This window comes from Panthera pardus, unplaced genomic scaffold (assembly GCF_024362965.1).
Source record: "Panthera pardus isolate Hobbes unplaced genomic scaffold, ASM2436296v1 HiC_scaffold_27, whole genome shotgun sequence".
NCBI lineage: Eukaryota > Metazoa > Chordata > Mammalia > Carnivora > Felidae > Panthera > Panthera pardus.
The window spans coordinates 66,761,476-66,772,625 of record NW_026526843.1 but is presented as its reverse complement, the minus strand read 5'-3'; the positions used below and the strand labels follow the sequence as shown (position 1 = coordinate 66,772,625).

General features: G+C 46.8%; 1 protein-coding gene across 1 annotated transcript; it reads right to left on the bottom strand.

The window, feature by feature from the left end:
* Positions 1–3,934: 3,934 nt before the first annotated feature.
* On the bottom strand, positions 3,935–8,279 carry LOC128773779 (doublesex- and mab-3-related transcription factor C1-like). Its single transcript, XM_053891355.1, has 6 exons — positions 8,065–8,279; positions 7,827–7,980; positions 6,979–7,115; positions 6,018–6,067; positions 5,680–5,838; positions 3,935–4,697 (listed from the first exon to the last, which is right to left on the bottom strand). Exons 1-6 carry the CDS (start codon positions 8,277–8,279, stop codon positions 4,585–4,587), a joined length of 828 nt encoding a protein of 275 aa, XP_053747330.1. The 3' UTR covers positions 3,935–4,584.
* Positions 8,280–11,150: the final 2,871 nt, after the last annotated feature.

Here is an 11,150-nt window from a genome sequence, read left to right as displayed (position 1 = left end):
CCAGGAGTTTTACCATTTCAGGTCTTATACTCTAAAGTTTTTGTTCTGTTTTGAGTTAATTTTTGCAGATGGAGCAAGATAAGGGTCCAATTTCATTCTTTTGCATGTGAAGTTTCACTTTATTGAGGAGACTGTCTCCTTTATTGAGGAGCACCATTTATTGAGGAGACTGTCTTTCCTCCTTGACTATTCTTGACTCCCTTGTCAAATATTAGCTGACTGTATATGCGTGAGTTTACATCCAGGCTCCCCATTCTGTCCCATAGGTCTATGTGTCTGTTCTGGGGCCAGCAACATATTGTTTTGATTACGATAGCTTTGCAATCTACTTTGGAATAAGGAAGTGTGATATCTCCCGCTTTGCTCTCCTTATTGAGGATTGCTTTGGCTGTTGGTTGCTATGCCACAGCCTTTATGAAAGGGAATGTGACAGTAATGAGCAAGATTACGTGTGTTTTCACCCTTTATTCAGCAATAGTAGTACATCTGGGGATCAACCTCAAAGACACATTGAGAAACATTGCTAAAGATTATGTTACAATTCTATTCATTGTGGCTGTATTTGTAATAGCCATAATAGCAACAACCAAGGTGTGCATCAATAGATTAGCTGACTAAATCATGGTCTGTTCACACAATGGCATACTCTGCAGCTGTTGAAAGGAGTGGGAGATGCCTCTATGGAGCACTATGGAGTGATCTCAAGGATATTGTTGTCTCAGCTTTACTGGGGTATAATTGTATGCCAAAAAAAAAAAAAGCCCAAACTACATATTAGTGTATACAATCTCATGAGTTTGGGCATCTGTGTAACCGTCTCCACGATCAATGTAATAAACATATTCATCACCTCCAGAAGTTTTTCTGTATCCTTTTATTACTGTGTTTTGGTTTGTTTTTTATTTTGCTTTCTTGTGAGAAGAAAATTTAACATAAAAAAAAAAGAAAATTTAACATGAGATTTACCCTCTTGACATATTTTTACGTGGACAGCACCTCTTATTCAAAGCGTCTAATATAGTCGAACTTATGGAAACAGACAATAGAATGGTGGTTGCCAGGAGAGGGGGGAAGGGGGACATGGAGAGCTGTTGTTTAATGGGTATAAAATTACAGTTATTCAAGATGAGTATGCTTTAGAGATCTGCTGTATAACATAGTCCTATACGTAACAATGAAGGCCATATTTCTACATGAGAAAAGGCAAAGTGGAGGAGTTTGTATAGATTACACAGCATTTATCTAAGGAGGAGGGAGTGTATTGAATGTCTGTCTCTCTGATGAGAGATACAGATCTGATGGCCAGGTAATACCAGTTGCCCCATTCCTTGAGCCTTTAAGGCATCTGTTGAATACACTCCCTGCATGAGCTTTGCTTACCCTGGTGTCCCCACTTCTCACTTCTACCCAATGTTGGCTGTCTCTGGGAATGCACGTTCACCCACAAACACTTTTGACAAATTGCTCAATATTTGCTCCAGATCATTCCATTTTTTTTCATTATCAATTAATACTTGTCCTACCCGTTAAGCTGTTCGTGCTCAGAAACCAGAGGTATCAGGCCTTTATGGCCCTGTAGTGTTTGTGTGACCTGCTTTGGGGAGAGGTGCCTTTCTGGGCAAGGGTTGAAAGTAGTGGAATGCTGGAGGGGGCTCTTACTGGAACATGAGAGCAAACTTAACTGTTCGGGAATTTTGCGAGCCAGCTGTTGAACACAGATGTTTTAAAGACTAAATTCTATAAGGTAGCAATTACATTACCTGCATTATATTGCAAACAATCATAATACATACTCAAAACTCATCAGTCTCTAATCACTTTTCCTACATCTTGAGGTTATGTACATTTATTGCATCAGAATGGTGGAAATGCATCCTTTCCCAACTCTGCATTAATTGACATGAGGTCAGTAGCTTGAAATTGGCAAATGCTACAACACAGGGCATTTCCCCCAACCCACCTCCTTCCCCAGAGAGCCTGTTGTTACACATTTGCATGCATACCACTGGTTGAAACTGATGCACTCTGCAGATGCTGCAGATCTGCAGATGTGGTGGATATCCTCAGATCCAACTGGTGCTGTTGTAAAACACATGAGAGTCAAGATCTGACGTACACTACCCTACAAAGTGATGTTTTAAATCTGTGAACTGGAGTAGTACATGACTAAGGATGGTTCACAAAAAAAAAAAAAAAAAAAAAAAGGCTGGATATTTGATATTTGTGACAAAGCCCTAAGATGCCCATAATATGCCACCGTTAAGAGACTTTTTAAAAAAGGCATAGGGCAGTGTACGTACACGCATGTGCTTGCACGCGTGCATTTGTGGGGTGCGGGGGAGGATGCATGGATATCAGGTCTAAGAGGCTCTGTGTAGAAGGGCAGGTGGGACTCAGAAAAGTGAAAGGGTACAGGGAAGGGGGGCTGACTCCTTCTCCCAATCTCCATCACTTTATTTCTCTTTTCCTCCCTCTTCTCATGCTACAACCTTTGACCCCAAATACACTTTCTCCTTTACCAACTCAGCTGTGGGACCGTGGTGCACCTAGGACACAACTGCATAGCAGGGTTTTGGGCCTTTTCCAGGCAACACTGCTTCCTTCCTCTGTGACAGTGTGGCCTTGTTTATCTAATACTGGGCGAGGAGGGGTCTCGGGATCACTGATTTAAGTAGCAAATCAGGGAAGGGAGGAAAGCATGAGATGGACATCAGTCTTGCCCTATGTGCTGAGTGGCCTTGCATGTTTATCTGGCATGAGATAAGGAATATAAGAAGCCTGACTTCTCAAGGCCTGAAACAAGAAAGCATAAGTTATCAGAAGTCATCACCATCAATCGTCTTGGGTAAAAATGAGGGAGGCATGGGAGGAGGGAGAAAACACAATGGGAAATAGTCAGCGACTGGGCATATCCAGTGGAGCTTTCCGTCTTCTGGGCGGGGTCTCCAGGTCCTTCTTTGTTTGGAACATCAGCAGAAGACTGAGATATGATCTCAGCGCACGTAAGATCTGATCCACTACTACATATTGTTACATTGAATAGGAAACAAAAGAACTATTTTTGGAAGACTCTTCTCACTGGATGTCTGCTGCTTCAAGTTTTGAACCTTTCACTCAATGGTATATGTACATAGGTATACTATCAGGATGTAGGAAAAGTAATGAGAGATTGATGAGTATGTATTATGATTGTTTTAAATATAATGCAGGTAATGTAATTGCTACTTTATAGAATTTAGTCTTTAAAACTTATAAAATTATTAGCTAATTTAGGGCCTGGCAAAGAGAAGGGAGTCTTCCTCCATCCATCTGTGGCTACAAATTTCCCCTAAAACACTTGCGCAAGTTACTTGTACTCATATAGTGTGTGTCCTCATAGGTAAAAGACTGGTAATAATGCTTAGCTCAGAGAGCTGCTGTGAGGCTCTATGTGTTTAGCATACAGTGGGCACAAAATCAATGATAATGATTCTTCCTCATATTTCATGGGTCCTTCAAAAGTAGGCTCTGGGTCTAATTCATGTTCCCTCTTTGATTCTTCTGGCCCTGGTTGCCTTCAGTGCCCCCCACTGTAAAATACACATTCGACTAGAATCGAACTGGCATTCACTTGGCCATAGTTGGCCTGAATGGATGTTTTCTTTGGCCCACGTACAGGAAACCAGAGCCAATGTTTTAAAATTGAGATATTTTACATAGAAATCTAGAATTCCATGTTCTCTTGAAAAATCAGGAGATGTGGCAATGAAGAGTCCACATCCCTACATGACAACAATTGGCTGGAGCCAGGTGGCAGCTGGCCCCTAAGGTAGAGTATGCGCTGTCAGTTGGCCAGAGCCTATCAGTCCTGCTCTGCTCATTCGCAAGACCTGCTTGACCCTGAAGACAACCCAATTTGGGGCCCTCTGGACAGCTGGAAGCAGTCTATGCCAGGCAGAAGGTAGGCACTTCCTTGCTAAATGAGTAAAACGCTTACCCCCCTCACCATCTCCCCCTTTTTTCGCTACCATTTTCTTGTCTTGTCATGCTAAGAAAGCCCAGTTATCGAGTAAGGTGATTCTCACTTAGAAAAGTAAACTGAACAAGTCTGTTAGAGTCAGGAGAGTCTACATTATACTGTGGTAGCAAACAACTCCTATATCGCAGTGCCTTACAACAACGAGAATTTATTATTTGTTCACACACGCAAACCTAGACACAAAATGAAAACACCCTTATATTTTGACAAGCATGCATACATGCATGAGTGCATGGGTATGTTTGCAATCACGAGTCAAATGAAAACTCTGGCATATAAACATATGACCTCCCACAGAACCCTATTTAGAGACTGATCAGCTTAGACCCCATGACGCTGTTTTCATAAGAGACATAAAAAGGCCCCAGAATCTAGGCATTAAGGGATGGTGGTACAAGAATATCCACTCTCAGCCAAGGAATTGTCCCGTATCATAAAAAGAGTCTGAAAAGCTTATGAAAGAACCTAGAGGTTAAAAAAACAAACATGTTAAGCATTTTGGACTTTAAACATTTTGCAAATGCATGAATAGGAAGTACTCTGGTGAGGCCTCCTCTTCTGGGTTTCTAGCTCAAGAGGGAGATGCACCCCAGATGTCCAATAGGCAGAGAAATGGAGCTGGCTGGCCTGGGTCGGAGAGAGGAGCTAGAAGGCTGGAGTCCTCCATCTCCAGCAGGAGCTGCAGATAGAAAGGAAGGCATCAGAGCCACGTCACATCCGTTTCCCCTCCTGGCTCTCCCCTCTTTTTTGTTCCACCCAATCGAGGCTTTGTCACCTGGACTACAGCACAGAACTCTTCCTCGCTGATGTGTTCATCTTGGGTCTTGCCTCCTCCAATCTCTCCATCAAAGTCACCACATATCTTTTTTTTTTTTTTTTTTCTTTTGTAAGCCCGGGATAATTGGATATACTCCTCTCTAGCTCAGACATTCCCAGGCTCCTCACCACCCACAGTTTCTGGTCTAGCCCCTAGGCCTGGCATTCTAGACCTGGGTGGCCAGTAGCCTCCCCAGCCTCATCCCTTTCTGTTCCAGCAGTTCCTCTAAGGTTGCCGCTTCACTCACACACCACACCCCATCCAGCATTTTGGTCTGGGAGTGCCCAGCCTTCCCTCTCAAACTTCCCAGGATTCTATCGCTCCTCAGACCTCCTCTGATCCTTCCTCTCCAGGCTCAACATTGAAATTTAGCCACAAAACACAACTAGTGAAGGCATCCAGGCTCCACATGTAGACTGGAGGCAGAGAGCAGATCTCCCTCCAGCCTAGGCTCTTATCACCTGTGTATATCCTGTCCACCACAACAGATTGCAGGGGTCAGACTAGAAAGCTCTGGGATGGGAGTGAGGAGACCTGGGCGTGCCACTTGAGATATGCTGCATGCCCCAGGGCAAGTCCCTGCCACTCTCCGGGCCTCAGTTTCCTTGTTTCTTGACACCAAATGCACTGGGCATTTCCTGATGAACACAGAGTTCTGACGATTCACTGAGAAACCATCACCTGCCATCTCCGACATCAGGCTGAGGAGCTTGGGTTCCCCAGGCCCAAGGAGGTTCAACCCACCAAACCAGAACTCCCAGATAGGCCCTACTTACCACAGCGCCGTCCCATTTCCCAACCATCCCCACCCCGTGCTGTGCTCTCCTTTCAAGGACCAGGCTACCTGCTGCCACGCAGGGCTGGAGCAGGGAGATGGAGCCAGAAGATGCCTGAGAAGAGTTTCTCAGCATCAGCAGAGCCTCAGCGGCTTCCAGCTTCCGCTGCCACTCTGAGGAGGCAGAAACTGAGTCCTGGTCAGAAGCCTCAGGACCCTGCAATGGAAAGGGTGTGAGAGGACGGGAACTGAAAACCCACGCCTCCCTACGTCCTGCAATTGTCCCTTCAGCCCCCGGTTCCGCTGAAGGCCCCACCCACCCTGAGGCCATCTGCCCTTCCCATGCACTAAGCTTGGCCCCTGCCAGGGTCCTGGACCCCACTATTTTCCAGGATCTGTGGCCGCAGTGAGGACAGGGTCAAGGGTGGCACATGGCTGGAGGACCAGAGTTAAGCATCTAGAAACAAGGAAGGAGAGGCCAGGGGATCAAACCCTCTGGCAGACACATACTGGCAGTAGACAAACAGGGCCAGGATTTTGCAATATCTGGATGTAGGAATCTGAGTGCCTGCTGGCCATTAGTCGTTGTGGCTTGTGCAAGTCCTTTCCCTTGTTTGGCCTGTTTTCCTTTCTATGTCTTTCTTGTATATCTTTCTTGAAGACACTCATTCCTGCCAGCAGTTTCAAAACTCTCGGGGCAACAGTGACGGGTGTGGGAAATCACAGGCGTCTGCATTTTAATCTGCAAGGCACCTGAAGAGGTGTGATTACTGTCCTGTCCAGGGACTGGTTCTCACCTCCATATTCCCCAGTCCCCATGGAACTTGAAGGACCAGCCTGGCTCATCTCCAGGAAGCTTTCTCTAAGGGCCTCTGGACTCTCCCCTGGGCTCTGTGGCCCTAACCACCATGGCCCTCCTTTCAGCAGGACCTTCTATCCCATCAATCTGCTTCATGTGGACTAACAGCCTCCATTCGTTGAAGGAATGTGCCACGTTGTGGCACAACGTGGCCTAGTCCTCTTGTCAATGCTATAGGTTTATGATATTGTCCCCATCAGTACACTGCTAGGGAAATGGAGACTTGGAAATGGCCATATTCTCACAAATAGGAAATGGCAAGGCTGGGAGAACCCTGCCCTTCCCCACTAGTCTGAGATGCTGCCTCCTCCTCCCCTCCTCCCGCTCCTCCACCACCACCTCCTCCTCCTCCCACTTCTTGTCCTTCTCCTCCCCTCCCCCTCCTTCTGGCTCCTCATCGGTCGCCACCTCCACTTCCTCCTTGTATCACCCACGGCATCAAGCACAAAGGCCAGGCATACAATAACACAATATACAACTAGCTCCGTGGTCCTTCTCACTCTACGCACATGCTGGACAGGGCAGGGGTCCTGTGGGTCTTCCTGGAAAGAGAAGTTGTGAGTTGCATCTTCAAGGCTGCTGGAGTCCAAGACAGAGACAAAGATTTTGGGACCTGACCAATCAGCAGACCTCCTTGGGTGCTCGCCTGCAGGAGCCGAGAGGACAGGGTGGAGTGTCAGCACCAGGCCACCCATGGAGAGGAGACATGGGTATGTTGTGTGATGAGGATAGTAGCCCAGAATGTCAGAGCTGAGAAGACCTTGAGGACCAGCCAGTTCCTGCTCTTTATTTTCCAACCGGGGAAATTGAGACCCAAGGAGGAGTATTATTTCCCCAAAGTCATATGGCAGGCTGCAATAGGGTTAGAGAGGGAACCCATGTCTTCAGGACACAGACAAAAGAGTCTGGGCAGTGGCTGAGATGGGAACCTCCTCACAGCCCTCAGACTCTCCTAACTTCCCCGGGGGGGGGGGGGTTGCACAGGGGTGGGCCTCAAGCTGGGACATGATGTTCTCCTTCCCAGCTGTGGAAAGCTGGGGACACTTTAGATGAGCCTTTCCCCCCTGAACCCATCCCACCTCACTCCACCCCCACTCTACCTCACCCCCACTCTACCTCACCCCCAATCTGAGGTCTCACCTCACCGAGAACCATTTCCACCCCCACCCCAATTGCCCCTTCCCACCAACACTTGGTAGATCATATTGATAAAGTTTTATAGGTGGGGCAGCTAAAACCCTGAGGAGTAACTTGCCAAGGCCACATCGAAACTGGGTAGTAGGACTGGTGGCAGAACTGCTCGTGCTCTCTACACCCAAACCCAAGACACCCTCCCTGACCAGAGACACTCACTGACGACTCCTCCTTGAGTGGTCAACTTCTGGACATGGCTGTGAGCTTTGGGAGGGGAGGCCCCACTCGTTATCAGTCCTTGAGTCAGGTGCCTCTTTAGGCATGCCCCCTGCTCCCTCTTCAAGGCACTCTCAGCAGGCAACACTCTGCAGGGATCCCTAAAGTGGGGGATTGCCAGTCTACAGTCAGTCACATTTAGAGGAGGCCCCCTCCCCACCCCCACTGTCAGACACCATACTCACGAGAAGAAGGCACACTTGTGACATTCGCAAGCCTGGAAGGGGCAGGAGTGCTCCTGGTCCTTGGTTTGGTCATTGAGGCCATGGTTGTAGCAGCGGGCACAGCAACTTACAGTTCTTTTGGGGCCAAGTTCGATCCCCCATGGGGCTCTGGTCTCAAGGCCAGTGGGGGAGTCGGAGGTGCAGCAGGGCACAGCAGGCATTTCATTGGGATCCATGGTTCTAGGGCCAGGAGTGGATGTCAGGATGGCCACATGATCCCCTACCCTCAGCATACTTCCTCTGCCCTTCAAAATCCCCACCTGAGGTGCCTGGATTCTTCTTCATCCAGCTCACCGCTGAAATTGGATCGCACCCACCCTTCTTGCTCACACAGCCTCCTGCCCAGGAGGCCCTACTCACGCAAAGCCTCGTTCCAAGCAACTCATGGCATGGTTCCTGTCAACTTTCAATCCAATCATCATTCTCCTTGCCTACCTTCACTCTACATAGACCCCATTTTCAGGCATATACATTCACTCTTGTGCCCCCTTCAACAATTCCTGCCCTCCCCTTCTCATGTGTCATCCTCTACTCTGCTATACCTATTTTTCCTGGCATTCACTTCCACCGTTGTCTTCCTAACCTCCCGCATTCACTCACTCCCTACTCATGACTCTATGGCTCCTGAACTCAATTCTGTTATTAGTCTCATGTACATCCTATGTTCGAATTTCCTCTCACACCCCATTCTGATCTTCTTCTGCACCCCACTGTAATCTTAATTATTCTTTTTCCCCCTTTAAGCGGACACCCCTTTGCACCCCATGAGATTATATTATGCTGCTGAATCCCAAGCCCCTCTTTCGATAATTATGTTTTATTCATCCCTTCGATTAGTCATTGACTAGATCCTTGTTGGCCCCCTATGGAATGCCAGACCCTGATCTGGTCAACAGACAACTCCTCGCTGCACTAATTGTTTTCTTCCACCAACACACCCTCTCTGCTTTCATTCAAACCCATGTATTCCCTCCACAACCTCCTGACAATCTCCCATGATCCTCTTCACGCTTCAACAGTTATGCTTGGGTACACCTTCCCTGTCCCCCAAACCCAGGGTGTACTACCTCGTCTCAAGGCAGCCCAGTCATTCGCTGCCACTACCACATCAAAATCAAAGGCAGGGGCATATGCCCTGCCTCAGGTTCCAGAGGCCAGGAGTCAAGGGTCTGAGGCAGGGGATCCTCCCCCAGGCGTTCCGATGTTGTTGGTTGGGGGTGGGGGTGGGGATGCGGGTGACTGAGTTGGACATCAGGAGCGGGCGGAGGGACCCCACTGAGGTGGAGGAGAGGAGCAGGGGTTGGTGATCCAGAGCAGGAGGGAGGGAGGAAAGAAGATGTGTGGAGAACGAGGGTCGTATTCCTGATGCCAGCCTGTGGTTACCTCAGCCTCCAGCCGCAGTGACAGGAGGTGGGAGGGAAGACCACTTCTCTCTCCCTTGCCCGCCCTTCGCACAAAGGCCAATGAGCTTCCAGCGCTGCCTTGCTCCTCCCACATCTGTGGCCAGCGACCAATGAGCTTCGAGTTCTACCGGAACTCACCCACCAAAGCCCCGCCCCCTTACCGTCCTCCCACCTCTCCGCGTGCTGGCTTTACCAAGCCCGCCAGTGAGTAACTCCTGAAGTGAGGTGGAGCTTTGCGTTCCCCCAAACCTTGTTTCCCAGACTTTTCTCTCCTTGGATGTGACATACTACATGCGCGTGCAGTTTTAACTCATGTCCTTGGTATTCTGTAATTTACTTTTACAAAATCCAGCGTGTGTTGTTAAGATTCATCCATATTCCTATGTCAGGGATTCTCAATCAGGGGGGCATCCTGCACCCCCGAGGAACATTTGGATGTGCCTGGAGTCATTTTGGTCCACCTTTGCATGTCTCGGCTTCTGAGCTCCCTGTCTGTTCCATAGATAAATTTGTCTATTCCTGTGCCAATACTCCACCATCTTAATTTTTACCTCTTGACAGGACATCTTGCTCTATGTGTGGTAGGGCAAGTCCCCACATCTTATTCATAATCTTCAGGCGTATCTTTCGTATTCTTCACCTTTTGCCCTTCCAGTATAAATATTAGAATCAACATGTCATGTTCCTTGAAAATTCATTTGCAACACATTTGGGTTGCATTTTCATTGAATCTATGGATCAGCTAGGGGAGAATTGCCTATATTTATGACACCCAGCCTTCCTAGTCACCAACACGGCATGTCTCTCCATTTATGAGGGTCTTCTTTAATGTTTTAATATTTTAGTTTACTATTTAGGTTTATCTTTTCTACATTCAGATCTTGTACATCTTTTATGGCATATATCCCAAGATACTCTAGAGTACTGTTGCTCTTGTACTTGATACCTGTTTAAAATGACATTTTCTAATTGTATCTAATTTATAGAAATCCATTTGATTTTTAAAAACTATATTGACCTTAAGGTCAGCCACCGTGTTAAACTCTGTGATATCTAATAATTTGTCTTTAGACGTCTGCAGGTTTCTGTGAATCTTTGAGTAAGAGAAGTACAATAATCAATTTACAGTTTTCTTAAACCCTTACTGACTGGCTAGGACGTCCACTACAAGTGGAACAGACATGGCAAAATTGGACCCCTTTGGGTTAACATTTCCATATTAAAATGTATTCGTTGTGTTCCACTGTTTTCTTTCCTTCCTTCCTCCCTACCTCCTTTCTTCTGTCCTCCCTTCTTTCCTTCCTTCCTTCCCTGCTTTCTTCTTCTTTTCTCCCTTTCTTTTCTTCTTCCTTTTTCTCTTCCTTCTTTCTTTTTTCTCTTTCCTTCTTTCTCTTTCTTTCTTTCTTTCTTTCTCTTTATAGGTTTAAGGAGCTTCCCTTATATTTCTAATTTCATAAGTTTGTCTTAAAACATGAATCGATATAGAATTTTACTTTTCTGTCTCTATTGAAATGTTCAAGAGTCTGTTTAACAGTCTGTTAATACAGTGACTGTTATTTGCAGATGCTTTTTTCAAAATCTGTAGTGAAGTTTATAATCACAAGAGGACAAAACCATAAGTGTGTATCTTAATAAGTTTTGAAA

What these genes read in the sequence shown, in the direction of transcription:
- LOC128773779 (XM_053891355.1), bottom strand. Translation starts at nt 8,279, where the DNA reads ATGGATCCCAATGAAATGCCTGCTGTGCCCTGCTGCACCTCCGACTCC. An exon ending in CACAAGTGTGCCTTCTTCTC is followed by an intron (nt 7,981 to 8,064) that starts GTGAGTATGGTG and finishes CCCCCACTTTAG; the next exon opens with GGATCCCTGCAGAGTGTTGC. An exon ending in TGACCACTCAAGGAGGAGTC is followed by an intron (nt 7,116 to 7,826) that starts GTCAGTGAGTGT and finishes CGGCTCCTGCAG; the next exon opens with GCGAGCACCCAAGGAGGTCT.